At 46.7% G+C, this 23,103-nt stretch overlaps 1 protein-coding gene across 1 annotated transcript; it reads right to left on the bottom strand.

The window, feature by feature from the left end:
• Window positions 1-1,346: 1,346 nt before the first annotated feature.
• On the bottom strand, window positions 1,347-4,242 carry LOC127295801 (pyruvate decarboxylase 2). Its single transcript, XM_051325801.1, has 6 exons — window positions 3,586-4,242; window positions 3,322-3,485; window positions 2,362-3,012; window positions 2,154-2,271; window positions 1,876-2,064; window positions 1,347-1,774 (listed from the first exon to the last, which is right to left on the bottom strand). Exons 1-6 carry the CDS (start codon window positions 4,090-4,092, stop codon window positions 1,604-1,606), a joined length of 1,800 nt encoding a protein of 599 aa, XP_051181761.1. The 5' UTR covers window positions 4,093-4,242; the 3' UTR covers window positions 1,347-1,603.
• Window positions 4,243-23,103: the final 18,861 nt, after the last annotated feature.

The following is a 23,103-nucleotide window of genomic DNA, read 5'->3' as shown; positions in this document are numbered from 1 at the left end:
TTCCATATGGTTTCTTGCATGTCTTCACATCTTTCTGTTAAACTACTCACGACTGTACGTGGATAAGTATCGATACAATTTTCTTGAATCGAAATATGGAGATAATAGTGCATTGGATCCAGTTAAAAAAATACTCCAGCACAAAGTACTTGTGCTCCATTAAAGGTAATCCAAAGTAGCGCTCGTCCGGCTTGACATTGACATGTGAGCGGGGTACATTTGTTCCACCAAAACCTACAAAGTAGTGCTAATTAATGCTGAACGAATTTACGGAGTAAGCTTTTTGTTTGTTTTCTTGCTTTTAGACACATAAACTTCCTGTATTTATGAGTGAATAAACCGCGCTTGGAATCATGTCGACATACGTCGAGGTTCTCTTAGAAAATTACTTGATCAATGGACAATATTTCCTAGACGTGCTAATCTTTGAATCCTGCAAGGAAGGAAAGAACGCCATGGCAAGTGAGAAGCGCACGCCTTGCAAATCCTGTTCGGCCGAATGATCCTTAAACGCAGCTGGTCTATACAGCTAGTGGCAAAATAACGCAAAATAGCTAGACAATTCAGAGAGTAGAGGACACGTACGGGAGATGGTTTACTAGTTTCAAGAAAGAACTGAACCATCATGATGAATTGTCTTCATGACCTGACCCCAAGATTCAAATGTTGAATCGTCGCTTCCCTCTGTCGAAACGAAATGCCGTTTCCCTTCCCAGGAAAACAACAGCAGATGAACCACACCGCTTAGATGCAGATAACTCCGTCCCATGTGTCTCCGTCACATGCGGAAACTTCAAAGGTTGTATGATATTTGCGGTGCCCACCTAAACGCAGAGCATTGCTTCTGCTTTAGTTAATTAATAATGGGTGATTGACCAATCCTTTGCACGGGGACCCGTCTTAGTCGGCTAAACAACAGAAGGTGGCACTATCAAAAACCACAAACAAACATATGGCTCCATTAGGGGCAACGAGTGCTTCACCAGCTCTGTGCAGGTGCACGCACGCTGGGCTTTGCTGAGAGGAACGTGCCAAGTAGCGACTAGTGCCAAGCCTACTTGCTCCACTTTTTGGAAGAAGAAAAAACAATCTGCTCCAATAGTTGAAAAGGAGCATCAGATGTGCCCTTGCTTTCATATTTGCTAGTTTCAGTGTTCATGCACGCTGTATCATGGATCTAGCGCTCCCAGATTCCTCAAGCAGCCACTCAGAGTAGCTCATGGTTTTCACTTATTCTCCTGTGACCATTTTCGTAGCAGATACTAGTACACAGATAGCAGAACAAGGCATCGTAGACCTAGTGATCCCAGTTTTCTCAAGCAGCCATCATTCAGAGAGTCGGTTCATGATCTTCAATTTTACCCGGCCGAACATTTTCATAGCAGATACTAGTACACAAATAGCCAAGGCAAGCTAAAAAAGTCTCATAATCTTCGTAGCATTCTCAGGGTAAAACACGGGATGGGCTTAGAAACTAGACACAGAACTACAGAACAGAGGAACATATAACAGAAGGCCAAAGGCAAATTGTTCACATTATTTGATGGCGCCCAACAGCCAACGTGTTGCTACTACTGCTACAATTGAGCCGTGCATGCTTGGTCTACTGAGGGTTCGGTGGCCTAGAGTTGGCAGCAGAGACCCTGGAGCCCCATTCCAGAAGCTCTTTGCTGGTGTCGTCCTTGTGCGCGATCACTTCAATGAAGCAGAAGGAGTCCTTTTTCTCCCCTAGCGCAGTCTCTATCGCCGCCGTAAGCTCCTCCTCACACTTCACCTGGAAAACACAACAGTATCACAGAATCCATCAGCAGCAATTCCACAAGCTCGGCTCATTGTGATGCTTGCATTGGTCTGTACAATCGAGCAATTGCTTACCTTGGCAGTCCAGCATTTGCCCTCCCCGTTGTGGATGGCGTCCACAAGGCCGGTGTAGTTCCAGTTCTTGATGACATTGTAAGGTCCGTCGTGGATCTCCACCTCGATGGTGTATCCACCATTGTTGATCAGGAAGATTATGCTGTTTTGCTCGCACCGCAGCATAGTCGACACATCCTGTGCTGTCACCTGTAGAAAATAGTATTTCCCACATTAGAAACAGTCTAATGCGCCAAATTGCAGCACATAGCAGCAGATCAGATAGAGAGATATTTCACCTGGAAGCTACCATCACCAATGCAGGCAATGACACGCTTGTCGTTTGCTCCTTGTGCGTACCCAAGCAATGCACCCACTGACCATCCAATCGAACCGTATTGCATTTGGAATTCATACCTGCAGTGTGCAAACAACCCTGCTTAGAACAAGGAAAAGAACGAGGTTTAAACATGCACCGTTGCAACATTATAGAATCAGAATGCTCACCCGCAGCCCTCAGGCAGCTTCAACTTCTGGCAGTTGAACCAGGAGTCACCGGTCTCGGCAAGAACTGCATTGTCGCTCGTGAGCATATTCTGGATGTGCTTGAAGAGCACATTGACACGCAGCGCCTCATTCGCCTCGCCCTTCAGTGGATGACCCTCAGGCACAAATATCCTCTTGTAGTTCTCGTAGGCAGTGGTGTTCTTCTGAACCCGCTTAGCCAGTTCAGACAAGTACTCCTTCATCATAATGCAGCCGAATGCCGGGCCGTTCCCAACGGTTACACGATCAGGCTGCACGATGATAGCCTTGTCCTTCTTGAGCAGGAAAGAGTAGCCAACAGAGCTGTAGTCATTGAAGATAGGGCCTGCGAAGATGTACGCGTCGGCCGACTCGACGATCTCAGCACAGAACGCGGTGCTGACGGCGCCCCAGTAGGTGCCAATGAAGTGCGGGTGCGTCTCGGGCACAAGTCCCTTGGCCGAAGGCATTATCGCATAGGCGTAGCCACTGGAATCTACAAGGTCCCCGAAGGCCTTTGCTGCCTTTGCCACGCGCAATTTGGGGCCGGCAACTAGGACTGGCTTCACCGCTTTGTTCAGGAAGTGGACAGTTGCCTCCACTGCAGCCTCGAGCCCCATCTTGTTGCTCATCCTGCAGTTTGACAACACAGTTCAACTCATTAGATGGCTTGAAATAACCATATGACAGCACAAAGTGCAGTATGACAAAAAAACAACTCAATTCAGTTCACCAGGTCACTTCAAATAGAATTTACCATCTTAAATTCTCAATATTAATGATTCAACTAGGCGCAATCTTTGGGTGACAAATTTGAAGCTTCCAGCAGTTAAGTGCATGCAAATGTTCCATGATCGAAGATAACGTGTTGGCATAATACAACAATACTAAAAAACAATACAGGAAAAGAGAAGGCTGATGAGAAATAGGGAGAAATAGTACTTGGGGGCGAGGAACAAGGGGACTGGATCCGGGGTAAAGGTGGGATGCAGTAGCCCGGGGAGATTGCAGCTGATGCTGATATACACGGGCTTGCTCTCCCTGAGCGCCGTGGCAATCGCGGTGTCGATCTGCTCGTGTGCGTCGTCCAAATTGGTGACCACAGCCTGAATGAATTTAGGAACCAACGAGATCAAGAGCCGCTCCTGAAGCCCAACTAGTTATTACAGCAATCAGGGACGACGCAAATGGTTGAAGAAAGAATACCTGGTAGCAAGTGATGGTCTGGAAGCAGCGGAGCTCCTGGGAGAAGTCGGGGACGCCGATGGTGTGGTGGAGGATGCGGTTGGTGCCGTAGTCGTTGGAGTTGGGCCCTCCGGCGATGCAGATGACGGGGAGGTTCTCGCTGTATGCCCCCGCGATGGCGTTGAGCACGCTGAGCCCCCCGACGGTGAAGGTGACGGCGCAGGCGCCGACGCCGCGTGCCCGCGCGTAGCCGTCGGCCGCGTAGCCGGCGTTGAGCTCGTTGCAGCAGCCGACGAGGCGGAGGCCGGGCTCGGCGATGAGGTGGTCGAGCAGCGTGAGGTTGAAGTCCCCGGGCACGGCGAAGACGTCGCCGACGCCCACCTGCACGAGCCGCCGCGCCAGGTGGCGCCCCAGCGAGGCTTCGCCGGCGGCCGGCGCCGCGGACATGATCGGCGCCCCGTGCGCCGACGCCGGGCAGCCCACCGCGCCGTTCGCCGCCGTCGGCGCCGGCCCCATGGTGGTGTCCATCACGATCTCACGGCGGGGAATTCGCTGGTGGAGTGGGGGATGACACCGGAGCAGAGTGGCCGAGTGGTGGTTTCGGGGAAACCTTGGTTGGTTTTGTTGCTTTGATTGACGTGTGTCGGGTCTGCTGGGTGTATTTGGTGTTTTGACGATGAGAGCTTTGGTGTCCTCGTTTTATACCTGGGTGGCACGCGGACAGCGAAATGTGATTTGCTCGGATGATAGGGGTGTTCCTGCAAAACGAGGTCGCCTTTTTTCTTTCCTTCGGGAAAGGGAAAACCACGGGCCGAGCTGCGCCGCGGTAGGAGCTGCCCCGGTGAGGCTTACCAGGCCATGCCTGCCTTATCCTGGTCCACATGTCAGCTGCACATATTGATTCGCCGTGCGAGCCAGGGTTGGGACTTGGGACTGAGGCGTGGCTGGCGGACGGCGGTATTTGGTTTCGTGCATAAAGTCGCGGTTTTGGGTCTTGTTTGCTGCGCAGCCAAGCTTGATCGCTCGATTTTTACTTGAGCTAATTAGGTTAAGATGATTAGTTAGTCGTTGTGGATGAAATATATATGATTTAGGTAGTCTTTAGTAGTATGAAGAGCATAGTGTAGTGAATTTTTTTGGAGCAGTTGATTTGGTCCAAGGAAATGCCGGGTGTGTTGGTTCTTGACGGCACAAATTTGATGAAATTGTCGAAGAAGGTAAACTTGATGTTGTTCAATGACAATAATGATGATATATGTACTACATGTAGTGGTTCTATGTGCTTTGTACTGCTTTACCATCATGCCATGTTCCTTGCTCTGAATTTGTAGGGTATATTTCATATTTAGTCAACAATAGTGAGTGACATTCAATAATGTGCATTATCATTGACTACTTATTGCTTATAGTTTTGTTCAGGAAATGATCCTCACGTGTTTACCGATGAGATTGAGCATAATGTGCTTTTTTGTGGTTTGAGGGGCAATCTCACGTACACAAGTGGAACTCTCGATTACTTTGACTACTGCCACTCTGATACATTTTCAATGTTGTGGCTTGAAGAATTTCTACATCACCTAGATTACCTATTTGATGGTAGGGTGTACTTGTACTGATTGAAGCCAGGGCAGGATATAATTGATGGAGTTCAGTGCTTGAAGGATGAGAAGGATGTTCTTGATATGATGAGTGTTGTTACCTAGAACAGGACAGTGTGTGTCCTAGTTGATCACACAAATTTCCTGTAGAATTTGAGGCCTGACATGATTAGCAGATCTGATATTGAAATGGAAGAAGGACAAAAGGAGTGGAAGAGAAGAGGGTTGGACTTTTCTATAGCTGCAGATCCAGGACAAGGGCAAGGTAATACTGTAGATGTAGGTGATGGAAAAGGCCAGAATAGTTCTGGGGATGATTTAGTGCTAACTGAAGTAGTGCAAGATGATGACACTAATAGTGATTCAGATTTTGTTGACAGTGACAATGAGATCGAAGATGGTGATGATGATTTATTTCCTAACAATGTGGACGTAGATGTAGAGGATACCAATGATCAAGACAATGTTGAAATAGAAAATGAACAAGCTTTAGATGACAAAGACCTAAATTTGAGAGAATAAGATGAGAAGCAGTTGCAGTCCACATTCAAGTCTTCAATCCAGTTGTTGATATGGATAATCCAGTATTCAAAGCAGGTACGGTTTTTGGTAGTGTGGAAATATTGAGGGAGGCACTAACGACTTATAGTGTGAGGAACAGCGTTAAGGTGATCAAGGTGAAGAATGACCAGAGAAAGATTGATGCACTTTGCAAGCCTATGGGCCCTTGGTTTCTAAAAGCTACTAAATACCGTAGGAAAGAAGGTGCTTTTACAATGAGAAAATATTTTGGCAAGCACACATGCAAGGGGCAATATGGGAAATCTGGGCATTGCTCCTTTTCTTGCCAATAAATTTAATCCTGAACGCAGAGACAACCAGAAAATTGACTTAGCTACATTTGCAGGAAAAGTTCAGAGGGAATATAACTTGTGCCCAAATAGATAGAAACTATGCATGGTAAGGGATCTAGTCTTGAATATCATCCATGGAGATGAGGATGGTCACTTCGCTCAATTATGGGCGGATTATGGTTAAGAACTTAGAAGAAACAATCCTGGGTCTACATTTTTCTTGTCAACCAATAGAGCGCCAAACATTGGAACAAAGCTAGCACATGGACACACTTGTCTACTCTATATTGGTCATATGGTCCTATTAAAATGGGCTTCCTTAGAAGTTTTAGGCCATTCATTTGTATGGATGGTTGCCACATCAGGAAAAAGTAAAAAAGGGATTTTGCTCACAACATTAGGGATTGATCCTAATAATTGCATTTACCCAATAGCAATGGGATTAGTCGAAGTTGAGTGCACTAGCTCTTGCGAGTGGTTTCTTACCACTCTAAAAGAGGATCTTAACATCACAAACACCTTCCCTTCACAATAATGAGTGATAAACAAAAGAGATTGATCAAGGTTGTTCAATTTTTTGGCCAGATGCAGAGCACAGATTTTGTGTGAGGCATTTATATCAAAATTCCAGAAAGCAGGGCATGGAGGGGAGGTGTTAAAGAATCATGCATCTCTAGACAATTGCAAGGTCAACAAATGTTGCTAGGTGGCAGAAAAACCTTCATAAAATTCAAGTGGATAGTAACCTTGCATATGTGATGAGGACATCCCTACCGAACCACTACCTCCGTCATTACAAGATGAAGACGATGTTGCTGTAAAGCTCAAGTCCAATGAAGTTAGGATTGGACCCATTACAAGAGCTCGTGCGAAGCTACTCAAACAACATGTGAACTTGTTCCTAAATGATACTTTGATCGATGAGAACTTTATACTGCCTAAGTCCTTTTACTTATGTATGATCAGGTACGAAGAGGGAGAGAGCATCGCACGAGGAGAAGAGGAGCAGCTGGACGTGAAGCTGGACATGGAGCTGGACATGAAGCTAGACATGAAGACATCCCATGGACGCGCGAGGGAGGAGAGGAAGGCATGCGCGAGGGAGGAAGACATCATCCAGGCCGGCGCCACGCCCGGTCCTACCGGCGGCCACGCCGGACGGCCGGTCCCATGTCCGGTCCAACCGGATCCCACGCCGGGACAGCCCGACGCTCGCCGGATCCAGCGCCGGTGCCAACCGGGCGGGTGTACTGAGCCACCCGTCTTTGGCCCGGTTTCCACCCGATCCCTGGCCCGGTTTCCACCTGGTCCCTGGCCCGGTCCAAACCGGACCGGCCCCGGTTCCTGGCCCGGTCGACCGCCCCCACGCCAACCGTGTTCGAGTCAGTCTTGACCAGATCCCGATCTGGGTCGGTTTTTGATGTATTTTCTCGACTCTTGGTCGTCCTGAACCCCTATATAACTGCCCAGTACGCTCCTAAATTAGGTTTAGACCACGTTTAAGATAAACCCTAGTTCATAGTTGATTGATTTGCAACTCTATTGAATCTATACACCAATTCACATCGCTCTGGTCTTTTGCTACTGAAAGTTCTGTGTGATCTGCTGTTCCATTGGGAATTAGAAGGTTGCAATCTACCGCTTCGTGGTCGGCGGCTACGTGCGCAAGTGTGTGGAGTTGTGAATATCTTGCAGAGTTGAGAGCTTTTGCATTAGCGATAGGGATTGATCGAGAGACTTCGTCGATGTCATACAAGTTATCTCCACCTCCTCATCGTGTTATCTCCGCTGTGTTCATCGTGTGTTCATCACCCCCACCGTGCTTACTGAGAAGATCGGGCAACCCCTTATCATCTTGGTATCATATTTCAGCGTTTTCTCGGTAAGCCATCCACAATCCACCCCATAATTGAGTTGTGAGTGTTTCCTATCCAGAAAAAGTCAAAAAAAAGTTAGGGTTAGGGTTTTCCATAGCCTTAGATTGCACTAATTTCAAGTTTTAGTTGCTTTTCGTAGTTTTTTTGCGTATCTTTTTCTTCCATCTAGTAGATTGTTAGGGTTTGCGTTTCCGCTATCATCTAGTGTCAGTTTTTGTTACTCTGAGTCCACATAGCGTACAGTTTGCTTATTCCCAACCATAGACACAACCTTTCGATATACGTGACTAGGAACTTTCCCAAAAGAGACTAGTTTTACCGCTCGACAGGCTGCTCGTTAGGGTTTTGGTGCTTTGCGATTTCTGTTGGCCGTGTTACAAAGAGTTGAGTCATAAAAATAAAAATAAAAGAAAATAGAAAAGAAGCAAAAAGAGCTACAAGTGCTGCGTGTGATAAAAGAAAATCAAACAAAAAAGTGAAGTGCTAGTAAGATCAAGTGAAGGCCTAGTTTACTTTTCTACACCTCTAGTTGAGCAATATTATTCATGTTCGTTGAGCTTTGCTAGTGTCTCTCAAGTGCATTGCAACCTTTTCATCCATATAGTTGCATTGCCACATTTATTGCCTTGTGTGAATATCATTGGTTGTTCTACGGTCATCGCTAGAACTTGTTATTGGTGCAAATAGGTAGTCTACCTACAGCCCCACATATATTCTGCTTTCTCGTGTGATTGTTCTTATACCCTTGATATTCGCTTCACTACATCTGTGCACTAGTTGTCACTACAAGTGGTAAGAAATACTAATTCACTTTGGAGCGGTAAGATTTACCTTTTCTTATCAGTTTTGAGTGAGTTGTGAGAGTACCACCACATATATTTGTTTTAGTGCACTAATCTACTATCCATGTCTTCTAGTTATGCTAAAATTGTTAATCAGAAACAAAAGGATGCAGCTGATGTTATGACTTGGAGGGAGTATGAAGCCCTTCGTAATGAGATGCGACGACAATTTGGCGAACAAGGCCAAAAACTTAATCAAGGCATTGAGAAAGTCACCAAGACGCTTGACACTACTAATGAAATCGTCAATAAAATCCAAGTGACAAGGGATTAACTTGTCAATGCCTACAAGTTGTAGACTAGGGTTTCGCGGAAAGTAGAGGGCAAGTAGACCTCGAAGGTTTCAGCCGAAAAGTTGCTCGACTGCTAAAAATTAAGGTTTCGTTGACAATGAATCGATCCTTTCTTCGTCCCTCGACTCCCCCTTATATAGGAGGTGGAGCCGAGGGTTTCGTGTCGTACAAGTTACAAATATCGGGAGACTCTTTTGAGTTCGCACCGTATAGTTACAAATCTCTTTATTCCTAAACTATCTCTATTTTCCATATCGATGCTTCAATGGGCTCCCGGGCTTCATAATTTTCGGGTCATGGGCCTTCAGTAAACCCCGGGTACCTTCTTCGGCAGGCCCATTCGGGATGCCTATGTCAGTAGCCCCCGAGATTTTGCTTGAGTCGCAGAGTCGAGTAAAATCTCCATCGTACAACTAATCCATAAATTTTTCGAATCATCGCAACATTTTATTCGAGACATACATATTTTGTACAGGGATAATAGTAAACTTGAGATCATCGATCAGGGATGATCCTTGCTTTGTTGTTATAACGACATCATCGATGTACACTTGAACGTTTTTGCCAATCTGCGTGGCGAGACACTTCTGCATCATCCGCTGATAAGTGGCTCCCGCGTTTATCAACCCGAAGGGCATTGTTCTGTAGCAAAACACGCCATAAGGGGTTATGAAATCTATTTTGACTTCATCTTCTTCTTTTAAGCGGATCTGGTTGTAACCAGAATACGCATCCAGGAAGGAAAGACGTTCGCAACCCGCTGTGGAGTCGATAATTTGATCGATCCTCGGGAGGGGAAAGTGATCCTTTCGATAATGTTTACTGAGACACGTGAAGTCGACGCACATGCGAAGGACATCAGTGTTTTTCTTCGGGACCAGTACTGGGTTGGCGACCCATGTGCCCTCGGTGTGCAGCTCCTTGATGAAGTTTGCCTCTCTGAGTCGATTAATCTCAGATACCATGGCTTTGCGGTTTGGCTCGGAGAAACGCCGCAAAGGTTGTCGAATCGGTCTGGCTCGTGGATCCAGATTAAGGAGGTGCTCGGCAAGTTCGTTGAGTACTCCTGGCATGTCAGCTGGACACACGGCGAAGATTTCCCAGCGCTCACGGAGGAACTCGACGAGCGCGCTTTCCTATACGCTATCCATGTTTGTTGCGATAGCTATCGTCTTCTTGGGATCTGTCGGGTGAATCTGTACTTCCTTAGAGTTCTTGGAGGTGTCGAAAGTTTGCTCCTTAAGTGGCCTTCCTCCGTCAGGTAACAAATCATAATCAGTTAGTAGCCTTGACGCGTTGTACTACGCTTGCATCCCGAAGGTTTCCGATAATTTGTGAAAGTCCTTGTCGCACTTATCTGCCAAGGCGAAGCTCCCCTTCACTGTGATTGGACCATTGGGACTAGGGACTCTCCATAACAAGTATGTGTAGTGCGGCACCGCCATGAACCTAGCATACGCGGGTCGTCCCAGTATAGCGTGATCTTGCGATGGGAAGTCTATAACTTCAAACTCCAGCTTCTCTCTTCTATAATTCTCTCGAGTTCCGAACTGAACGTCGAGTGAGATCTTTCCCAGTGGATAGTTCGGCTTCTCAGGTGTAATGCCATGGAAGCGCGTGTCTGTTGGTGGCAAGTTTGCCAGGGATATATTCATCTTCCTTAGTGTGTCTGCGGACATGAGGTTCAAGTTGCTCCCTCCATCTATGAATACGCGTGAAACTTTGAATCCCGCGATAACAGCTGGTAAGATCATGGCTGATTGTCCTAGACGTGGAACTTGAGGTGGATGGTCCGCTTGAGTGAACCCGATGTCCCGTGCCGACCAATTCAGATACTCGATCGTTGGTGGAGGCATATGCTTCTCTGCCATATATACCTGTCGCGAAATCACCTTTTGGGCCCTATTCGAGGGTCGTCCCTTATGAATCATCGATACCGCTCCCGTTATGTCAATGTAAGGGCCATTGTTAGTTGGAGGTGCCACCAATTGCAACTGATGTTGGTTTTTGCTAGTTATTGCGGTAGAGGTGGCAAGTGTACTTCGCTCCTTGGCCCCTATACGTGCCCCCTGTTTGCTGCTTGTGCATTGGCGTGCCCTGCATATGTATGCAAGGCTTGGAAAGTTCGGCAGTATTTCTGAAGATGGCATGACTGTCTTTTTCCGTTGTTGTCGAGATAAAATTGCATCTGGAACGGTCCATTTAGAAGATCTTCGGGTAATATATTGTATGGCCTCTGGAACCTTGGTCGGTTATTTTGCCTGCTGGAACTTGGCGCGTCTCTATGATCACCGCGATGTTCGTTGCTTCTCTGATAATCATCCCGATTATTTCCTCCACTATTTCCTCGGAAGCCAGCCGCCACTTCGCTGGGACCGTCATAATCTGAATATGGACGAGAATATCGTCTGCTATTTTGATTGCAGCTTCTGTTGCGATCTTCTTCGGGTGACCTATGCCGTTTATTTTGCACGGCGTCTTCTCCATCTGCCCAATGGTTTGCTATGTCCATAAGCTCTGTTATTGTTCTCGGGTTGGATCGACCCAAATCCTCGATTAGGTCTTTCCTTTGGATCCCCACAACAAATGCGTCGATTGCTCTTTCGTCGGATATGTTTTCCGCCGATTTTTTTATGATGTTCCAACGCTGGATGTACGTCCTCATTGGTTCACCATACTTTTGCTTGCAAGCCCTTAGCTGCTCTATGGATGCAGGCTTCTTGCACGTGGAACGGAAGTTCTTCACGAACAAGTCTTCAAAGGTTTCCCAGCTGTCGATGGATCCCACTGGCAACTTCTTTATCCAGGATCCTTTGGCTCCACTAAGATGGACTTGGACGCTCTGCATAGCTGTTGCTCTGGTTCCGCCCAGAAGTTTTACTGTTTCCAGGTAGTCGATTAACCAATCTTCGGGGTCTTGCAAACCATCGAACTTTTTGTAACCATCTGGCAGCTTGAAGCCGGAAGGTACCTCGTTCTGCGAACTCGTCGAGTAAAGCAGGGGAGCCCACACATGTCCTCTTGATCGACTTCTGGTGAGTGTCGCCTGGATCTATTTTCACGTGCTCTGTCTACTCGAGCTTGTGCCTCTATATTTCTCGCCTCGTCTGCTCGCGGAGGATCTCGCGCCACCGTGGTGGGTCGAGGACTATTTCGCCTCGGAGCACTTTCGGGTTGTGGTGTGCTTGAGCTTGCGAACGCTGTTCCCATGACTCCAACTCCCGCCATGGCTATCTGATACAATGCTTCTCTCGGGTCCCCTGCAGGTGGCCTTGATGCTAGTATATAGGCTTGAGTCGCCATGTACCCAGCTTTCGGTGTTTTCGAGATGATATTCCCTCTTGTATCTATCGACATAAAGGACATGTCGAGGTTCTGGATCAGGTGCTCCCGCTCATGCTCAGGTATATGCGCCAGGCGAGATCTGCCCCTTGCGCGTGATGCTCTGTGGTTGTCTCCTGAAGTTCCTGATTGTCGACTTAGCTCCGCTCTTCGCGCACTTGACGCAGAGGCTGCAGCTTTTCTTTGTTCGAGTTCAATTATGTGTTTATCGAGTTCTCGTCCAGCACGGGAGAGTTTATATTGATATGCTTGCAGCTCTTCTGCCGTGGCTGTGGTAGTCATTGGCTCTGTGCCATTCATGGCTCTTGATGCTCTGTCCCAAGATGCTTGTGGAAGTTGCAACTTCTAGCGAGGTGTGGTCCCGACGTATTTGTTTCCCAATCATCGCATGAGATCGGCGGGATCGATGTATGGATTTTCCAAATCATCGAAAGCATCTGATGCTTCATCCTCTTGGCGACATGAATCTCCAATTGCACAGACTTGATGATATATTGTAGCTTTGTCTTCCTCTTCAAAGTCGGTGACACCGTCGTATAGATCGGCGAAGACCTCCCGAATAGAAGTAGATCTGTCGATGAAGTCGAAGCTGTCGATGCTCTCCGAGTTGCTGCTTAGATCTGAGTTTGCATATGACCCGAAGGACATGCTGCCGAAGATATCGGCGAGTTTTCCGTTTGAAGCGGGCTTGGTGAAGCTTGACGACGAGATCTCTTCGTCGCATGACTCGAACGATGTTGACGATCCCGAAAAGTTGGAATCGACCGCTGACGGACCCGAAGAACTCGGTACCGCGAGACGATGCGATCCTTCTTTCCCGACGCGGAAGTGGAAGCTCCCGAACGTCATCTCCATTGGCTCCTCCAGATACGCATATACATCCACACGGGCGGGAGGGTGAGGAACAAAATAAATGAGTCCAGTTTTGATCTGTTTACCTCCGTCCATCGCGTTGCTTGCTACCGATGATGTTGACGATGTTGTCGAAGATGTTGTCGATGCCATCGAGATCATCTCCTTGTCGCCTCCAATTCCCACAGACGTCGCCAATTGACAATGGATTAACTTGTCAATTCCTACAAGTTGTAGACTAGGGTTTCACGGAAAGTAGAGGGCAAGTAGATCTCGAAGGTTTCAGCCGAAAAGGTGCTCGACTGCTAAAAATTAAGGTTGTGTTGACAATGAATCGATCCTTTCTTCGTCCCTCGACCCCCCCTTATATAGGAGGCGGAGCCGAGGGTTTCGTGCCGTACAAGTTAAAAATTTTGGGAGACTCTTTTGAGTTCGTCCCGTATAGTTACAAATATCTTTATTCCTAACCTATCTCTATTTTCCATATCGATGCTTCAATGGGCTCCCGGGCTTCAAAATCTTTGGGTCATGGGCCGTCAGTAAACCCCGGGTACCTTCTTCGGCAGGCCCATTCGGGATGCCTATGTCACCAAGTATAAGTGACAGACATTCATCGCTCTATTCAAGCGTTGCAGTTAGCTGTTGAGAACTTGACCCAACAACAACAACAACAACATGAAGATGGGGATAGTGCTCATGGTGATTTTGAAGAACAACCCGCTGCTGGAGCTAATGCGGCTGGTCGTGACGTTGGACGTGGTAACTGTGGTCGTGGCTTTGCCGAACTCGGAGCTCGCCGTGTTCATCCACAACCGCAAGACGATGGTTTGGGTAAGCCAAAATTCTCAATACCCAAATTTGAAGGAGGTCCTGATGTTGAAGAATACCTCACTTGGGAGCTGAAAATTGAGAAGTTGTGGCGCCTACATGACTATACTGAAGATAGGAAGATCAAGCTTGCTTCCTTAGAATTCGATGGCTATGCATTGCGTTGGTGGGATGGAGTTACACGTGCTCGTCAGGAAGATGGAGAAGTGCATGTTCTTACATGGCGTGAGATGAAGGCAATTATGCAAGAGCGCTTTGTTCCCACTAATTATTTGCGATCAATATTTGATAAGTTGACCCTATTGAGACAAGGTGTTATGACGGTTGATGCTTATTACATGGAGATGGAGATGCTTATGCAGCGTGGCTGTGTCCGTGAGTCACTTCAGATGACAATGCAGCGTTTCCTACATGGTTTGAAGTATAATATCAAGGGCATTGTTCGTCATCACAGTTACAATAATATGAATCAACTGCTACATCATGCAAGAGAAGCTGAAGCACAGTTAGCTGAAGAAGCGCAAATCAAAGGTCGTGCTACAGGAGCTGGGTGATTCACGTCTAGGGCGCCCCAATCTACGGCGCCGGCGCCATCCTCGCGTCCCGCACCTTTTTCTACTTCGTCTAGCAAGCCGGTCTCCAATGTGTCCAACACAAAGAAGTCTGAACCTGCTGCAAGTGGGAGTGGTTCTAGCATGTCTACTGCGTGCAACCGCGATATGAACTGTCATACATGTGGTGGCAAGGGTCACTTCAAGAGAGATTGTCAGAACCGCAAAGTGATGATCATTAATGACAATGATGAGTATGAGACTGGAGATGATGCTGATCCGGATGCTCCAGAAGATGATGATTATGACAATGATGGTGTAGATGCTTTTCCGTCTGAAGCTCGCATTATTGTTGTGTCACAGCGTGCTCTTAATGTGCAGCCAAGTGCATCTACTCAGCGCTGCAATTTGTTCCAAACAAAGGCACTAGTTGGTCCTGATAAAGCTTGCAAGGTCATTATTGATGGTGGGAGTTGTCGCAATTTAGCAAACAAGGAGTTGTGTGCCAAGCTGAAACTGAAGTATCTACCGCACCCGCGTCCATACTATATTCAGTGGCTAAGTGACAATGGTGAGATGAAGGTCAACCACATGGTGCGTGTTGATTTTGAGATTGGATCGTATAAGGATTCCATTGATTTTGAGGTGGTTCCTATGACGGTGTGCCACCTACTATTGGGTCGGCCATGGCTCTATGACCGTTCTGTGCAACACAATGGCCGAGCCAATACATATCACTTGGAGTTCAAGGGAAAGAAAATTAACTTGAAGCCTATGCACTACTAGGAAAAGGCCTAGTCGTAAGATTGCTAAAAGTGGCGCACCACTAAACAGGTGCGCCACAACTATATAGCAGTGGCGCACCAAAAAGTGGTGCTCCACTGCTAGCATATTACCAATGGCGCACTGGTGTAGTGCTGCGCCACTACTAAGTGTGAGACTGGGTTATAAAGAGGTCTAGAGTTAGAAGTGGCGCACCACATATAGGTGCGGCGCACCTGTATGTGGTGCGCCTCTCTGATGGAAATAACAATAGCGCACTGTGTGCGTGGTGCGCCACTGTGCTACCAGTCCAGATCCACATTCTCTCTCCACCCACACACAACATTCTCTCCACGCACCTGCCCAGATCCACATTCTCTCTCCCAACTCCACTCTCCCCACGCACCTGCCACAACACAACCACGACCACCACTTCGCTCTCTCTTCCGCTCGTCCCCACCACCACCACGACGAGGACTCTCCTCCTCCTCCACCACCGCCGCCCCTCCTCTTACACGACTCCGGTGACTCCTCCTCCTCCCGCCGCCGCCCCTTCTCCTCCACCGCGGTCGGGGAGGTGCCCGTCTCACAGTCCTCTCCCCCAGCCCCAGACCACCACCTCTCCCGCTCACCCAGCCCCCAGGTCCTTTTCCCCACACCCAGGTTCTTCTCCCCCGCCTCACGGCCCCCGTCGTTGTGCCGGTCCCCATCGTCGTGCTGCCCTGGAGGTCCTGCATGGAGGCGAGCGGCGGAGGTGCGCGGCCCTGGTCCTCTCCCCCGAAGCAGCGGCGGCAGCAACACCACGTCGAGCGGCGACGAGCCCCACGGTGCTAGTGGCGAGGTCGAGGAGCATCGCGAGCACCGACTCCCCAGGGTGCCCATTGATACGTCTCCAACGTATCTATAATATCTGATGTTCCATGCTTATATTATGACAATACCTACATGTTTTATTCACACTTTATATCATTTTTATGCATTTTCCAGGACTAACCTATTAACAAGATGCCGAAGTGCCAGTTCCTGTTTTCTGCTGTTTTTGGTTTCAGAAATCCTACACAGGAAATATTCTCGGAATTGGACGAAACAAAAGCCCACGGCCCTATTTTCTACGGAGGGTTCCAGAACATCGAAGAAGAGTCGGAGACGGCCAACAGGGGGGCCACCCCATAGGGCGGCGCGGCCCACCCTGCTGGCGCGCCCAGGTGTGGGGAGGCCACCCCCTGGATCCTCCGAGGCCGCCCTTCCGCCTATATATTCTCTCAGATGCGAAAACCCTAAGGCAACTAGTCATATTCCACGAAGAGTTCCGTAGCCACCGCCATCGCGAAGACAAGTTTCGGGGGACAGAAGTCTCTATTCCGGCACGCCGCCAGGACGGGGAAGTGCCCCCGGAATCCATCTCCATCGACTCCATCGCCATCTTCATCGCCGTTGCTGTCTCCCATGATGAGGAGGGAGTAGTTCTCCCCCGAGGCTGAGGGCTCTACTGGTAGCTATGTGGTTCATCTCTCTCTCCCATGGTGTGATCTTTATGTGATCATGAGCTTTGTGATCTAGTTGAATATGTAGATGTTACTCTTGTCTATTATGCACTCTAGAGGTTACTTTAATATGAACTCCGGAGTTACTCTCCACGGTGTGATGGTGACAGTGTGCGCATCGTGTGTGATTCCTTTATGAAGTTGTGGAGCTTGTTTACTCCGGCTTGAGGTGTGCTTTTGTAGCCCTACACAATGAATGGTGTTTGTCATCCAACAAGAGAGTGTTTAAGAGTAGCATTTATTTATTCAATTATGTGATCATTGTTGAGAGTGTCCACTAGTGAAAGTATGATCCCTAGGCCTTGTTTCTAAGCATTGAAACAACGTTTCCAACAAGTTCTGCTACATGTTTGCTTGCTGCTATTTCTATTTCATATTGCAATTACTACTTATAATCATCCATATTACTTGTATTTCACTATCTCTTCGCCGAACTAGTGCACCTATACATCTGACAAGTGTATTAGGTGTGTTGGGGACACAAGAGACTTCTTGTATCTTAATTGCATGGTTGCTTGAGAGGGATATCTTTGACCTCTACCTCCCTGAGTTCGATAAACCTTGGGTGATTCACTTAAGGGAAACTTGTTGCTGTTCTACAAACCTCTGCTCTTGGAGGCCCAACACTGTCTACAAGAATAGAAGCACACGTAGACATCACCCATCAGCACCGCCATCCCCTGTCTAGCACCGCCGTCGACGGGCGCGATCAGACGGGGCGTGGCATGGAGGCGCTCGAGATGGTCGAGCTTGCGACGGTGCCGGCCAGCCACCGTCTCCAACCGGCCAACCGCCGCCAGATGCCGATCTGGATCTAGATTATTTTGTAAATAGGCTCTTGTAAAACTTCTGATGTGGATCTAGATCTAAATCTGACGTTTTTGCTCCAAGACCCCTGTAATATCTGAAATCAACCTACAGTATATGGTCCTGGTGGCCAGCTTTTATTTTTTTAATGCAAAAAAATCTTAGCAGTGGCGCATGTTGATGATGATGTAGTGCGCCATTGTTATACGGACAATACCAGTGGCGCACTGAGTGGTGCGCCACTGCTAATACTTAGCAGTGGCGTGATATTAGTGGCGCACCACTAGTGCGCCACTGATGTCTAAAACAGGTGCGCCACTGATAACTGTTTTCCTAGTAGTGATGTCACCACATCAAATTATCAATGAATCTCGTCAGAAAGTATAAGTGAACTTGGAGGATGCATCCATATATAGGTGAGATAATTGTAATGTCATGAGTGATATAACGAAAAGTGAGAGAGTGAATTCCTTAGTTCTATTAGCCACCAAAGAGGACATGAGAGAATTTAGTGAGGATCCTACAGCTAGGTCTCTTGTGCTCATGTACAAGGGTGAGGTTTTCGTTTCTAACGACATGACCCCTATTTTTCTTAGTGTTTCTCATGTTTTACAGGAATTCAGCGACATGTTTTCGGAGGAAGTGCCCGCAGGATTGCCGCCATTGCATGGTATTGAGCATCAAATTGACTTGATCCCCGGCGCCTCGCTGCCCAATAGGGTGCCATATAGGACGAACCGAAGAGACGAAGGAGATACAAAAGCAAGTACAAGCACTACTCGACAAAGGTTATATCCGCATAAGCCTTAGTCCTTGTGATGTTACTGTTATTCTAGTTCCTTAGAAAGATGGTACATTGCGTATGTGTGTTGATTGTAGAGCGATAAACAACATTACTATTCGATATCGTCATCCTATTCCCTGTTTAGAGGATATGCTAGATGAATTGAGTGGTGTTGCTGTTTTCTCTAAAATTTATTTGCGTAGTGGTTATCATCAAATTAGGATGAAAGAGGGGGATGAATGGAAAACAGCATTTAAAACAAAATTTGGTTTATATGAGTGGTTAGTAATGCCTTTTGATTTAACTAATGCACCTAGCACTTTCATGAGACTGATGAACCATGTTTTGCGTGATTTTATTGGCAAGTTTGTGGTTGTGTACTTTGATGACATATTAATCTACAGCCGCAATGAATCTGATCATACTATGCATATTCGACATATTTTGCAAGTGTTGCGTGATAATAAATTCTATGATAATCTTGAGAAGTGCACATTTTGCAAAGATAAGGGCATATTTCTGGGTTATGTTGTCTCTCAACATGGAGTAGAAGTAGATGTGTCTAAAATGGAAGCAATTCAAAATTGGACTACTCCCATGAATGTAAGTCAAGTTAGAAGTTTTCATGGTCTTGTTGGGTTTTATCGACGTTTTGTGCCCAATTTTAGTACTATTGCTGCACCTTGAATGAATTTACTAAAAAGGGTGTTGCATTTGAGTGGGGCGTTGCCCAAGATCATGCTTTTGATGAACTGAAAAGATTGTTAACTTCTGCACCGTTGCTTGCACTTCCTAATTTCAATAAGCAATTTGAGATTGAATGTGATGCTAGTGGTATTGGAATTGGTGGTGTGTTGATGCAAGAGGGTCACCCAATTGCATATTTTTCTGAGAAACTTTCTGGTGCTAAGTTGAACTATCCTATATATGGTAAAGAATTGTATGCTTTAATTAGAGTTCTTGAGGTTTGGTAACATTATTTGTGGATAAAAGAATTTATCATACATTCTGATCATGAAGCTTTGAAATATCTGAAAGCTCAATATAACTTGCATAGGAGTCTTGCTAAGTGGGTTGAGTTCATTGAGTCTTTTCCATACATTATTAAGCATAAGAAGGGAAAAGATAATGTTGTTGCTGATGCTCTATCTAGGAAAAATATGCTATTAACTTAACTTGATGTTAAAATTCCTGGATTAGAAGTACTATGTGATTTGTATGCCACTGATCATGATTTTGCTGAACCATATCGCTTGTGTGCTATTGGTAAAGCATGGGAAAAATGTCACATACATGATGGGTTCTTGTTTAGAGCTAACAAACTATGTGTTCCAGAATCGTCTGTGCGTTCGCTCTTATTGCAGGAATCACACGCTGGAGGTTTAACGGGTCACTTTGGGCGTGAGGAGACGCTACTCATGCTCGCTGATCACTTTTATTGGCCAAATATGAGGCGGGATGTTGACAGGTATGTGAAGAGATGCATTACTTGCAACAAGTCCAAGTTCAAGCTGAAGCCTCATGGTTTGTATACTCCTTTACCGGCACCTACTACACCATGGGAAGATATTAGTATGGATTTTGTGTTACGTTTGCCGCGTACTAAAAGAGGTCATGATTCTATATTTGTGGTAGTGGATATATTTTCTAAGATGTCACGCTTTATTGCCTGCCACAAGAGCGACGATGCGTCGCATATTGCTAACCTGTTTTTCAGGGAGATTGTACGTCTACATGGAGTCCCGAAGACTATTGTTTCTGATCGTGACGTGAAGTTTATGAGCTACTTATAGAAGACACTTTGGGGAAAGATGGGGACAAAGCTACTTTTCAGAACTACTTGTCATCCCCAAACTGATGGTCAAACTGAGGCGGTGAATAGAACATTGTCATAACTGTTGAGATCCATGATCAAGAAGAACCTGAAGGAGTGGGAAGATTGTTTGCCATATGTGGAGTTTGCTTACAACAAGGCGGTACATTCTACCACAAAGTTGTGTCCCTTTGAGGTGGTGTATGGTTTCAAACCCATTACTCCACTTGATTTGTTGCCTCTACCCATACATGAGAGAGTTAATATGGAGGCATCAAAGAGGGCAGATTTTGTACAGAAGATACATGTGAAGACTAAAGAGTTGATTGAGAAGAAAGGCAAGAGCAATGCTGCAAGGGTGAACAAGAAGCGCAAAGAGATGTTGTTCAAGCCTGGTGACAAGGTATCAACTTGTCAATGCCTATGGATTATAGGCTAGGGTTTAGTTGGAAGTAGAGGGCAAGTAGATCTCGAAGGTTTCAGCCGAAAAGTACTCGACGATTATGAAAACTAGGGTTTGTAACAATGATTCGATGATCTCTTCGTCCCTCGACTCCCCCTTTATATAGGAGGCGGAGCCGAGGGTTTCGGTTTGTACAAGTTACAGAGTCCCGGCCGGTTTCTAACTCATCCCGCCAGATTACAAATAACACTTCCTATTACAACTCTGACTTTCCTTAATATATCTTGGGCTCCCGAATCTTCTTATTCTTCGGGTATTGGGCCTTCAGTAAACCCCGGGTACTATCTTCGGCAGGCCCATTTGGGATGCCTATGTCAGTAGCCCTCGAGATTTTGCTTGAATCGTAGAGTCAGGGAAAATCTCCACTGTTTATTTTTATTCGAGAGCTTTAACCTTTTTATATTTCTTCACATAAAATTCTATATTGTACAGGGATAATAGTAGTTGGGGCTAGTTCATCTGACGGATCAGGTACTAGTTAACTGCTCTAGTGGCAATCCGCAAAAACCTACTTCAAGATCACGTCCCTGGACATGATCTCGGGATCTTGGTGTAAACTTCGACAGTGCCGCTTAAGGTCTTACCATTCTGTCGAGTCCCAGTCAAATTTATCGAGTACCTAACGCGTCCGTTAGGATTTTCTTCGTATCTGTTGATACGGATAAAAATAGCAGCGCAGATCTTCGGCGATGCCACGCCCGTGAAACGGATCTGGGGTCTTACCTTCGCAAATTTGCGGCATTCAGAAATTGATCGCAACTTTGGCGTTCTGAGAATATATTGTCGAGTGCTTTTCCGGCTGTTGGAATGGCACATTTTATCGAGTCAAATATGACTTATATTGTTCTCCCGATGGGAGTATATGTAGAGTTAATTATAACTCGAAATATACTTTTTTGCTTTTCTATCTTTCTATTTTAATTTCATCGGGCACGCGAACAGCGTTCCCGATGGGAGTAGCCCCCGAGGCTACAGCCAAGGACTTGTACTTGGTTGTAGGCTCAACATTTTAGTCCACCTTGCCGCTATATTGTCATTATTTCTCGATATGATCTTCTTTTCATCTCTCGGGTGCGCGACCAGCGCTCCCGATGGGAGTAGCCCCCGAGGCTACAGCCAAGGACTTGTGCTTGGTTGTAGGCTCCCACAATTTCTATATTGCCATACTCGAAATTTTACTTTTGTCAAAGTAGCCCCCGAGCATTTGGGCAAAAACTTGTATTTGATCAAAGGCTCCCGAAGTATTCAATGACTTCTCCTGTCGCCAATCTGCTTTTATTTTTTTTTGTCGGCATGCTTCCCTTAGTCAAATTTACTTCATCTCTGTTAATAGTCGTGATTTTTCTGCCTTGTGGGTCCATTGTGTCCACCACGTTGACATGTCGTGCAAGTGGGGGACACACGTCCTCCGCTTTTCCTGGCGCACGTACGGTAACGCCTGTTCTTTTCCATCTTAGTAAAAATACCTTTTTAACTTTTATCTACAAGATCTTTTTTTCACCACACGATTTCTTCATCCAACGGTGCATTGCTTCGCCCGATTCCTATATAAACCTTTCTTCAACCTCCGTTCACTCTTTCGCTTGCGCCGCACATCTGTTCCTCTTTGCAAAAACTTCCACTATGCCCAACTCTCTTTGATCTTCTGCACGCACGAACGTTGCTGTTCCAGTGCCGTTGATGCCACCGCGCACGCGACTCACGCGCCACAGTACTCCAGAGTCCAAGATGGCCGCTGAAGACCTTGAGTGGGAGAGATCTAAGATCTCCAACCAAGACGTCAACCTGCTGAAGAGGCTAGGCCTGGTGAAGAAAGAGGACGCCATCCGCTTTCCCAGCGAAGAAAGCTACCCAAACCCTCCAATGGAGTACCGGGTTAGTTTCGTTGATCACCTCATCCGCGGCCTTTCTGCCCCAATTCACGATTTCCTTCGCGGCCTTCTTTTTGTTTATGGGATTCAGCTGCACCAGTTGACCCCCAATTCCATCCTCCATGTCTCTATTTTTATCACTCTTTGCGAGTGCTTCCTTGGAGTCCCTCCTAACTGGGCTCTGTGGAAACGCATTTTCTGCCTCCGCCGCAATGGCTCCCACAACGCCTCCTATAACATAGGCGGCGTTGTTATCTGTGTTCGATCTGACGTTGATTACTTCGACGTCAAATTTCCTGATTCTGTCCAAGGGTGGCGCAAAAGGTGGCTCTACATACACGAAGAAAGTGCCAATTCTGTTGAGCACAACATAGCCCCTTTCGACGGAAGTGCTAAAATTCAGCGCCGCCGCTCCTGGGATGCTGAAGCTTCCGAAGAAGAGAAAACGTCGACAGAAG

This window comes from Lolium perenne, chromosome 4, assembly GCF_019359855.2.
Source record: "Lolium perenne isolate Kyuss_39 chromosome 4, Kyuss_2.0, whole genome shotgun sequence".
NCBI lineage: Eukaryota > Viridiplantae > Streptophyta > Magnoliopsida > Poales > Poaceae > Lolium > Lolium perenne.
Note: the sequence above shows the minus strand (reverse complement) of the source record. Positions and strands in the feature narration are given on the sequence as shown.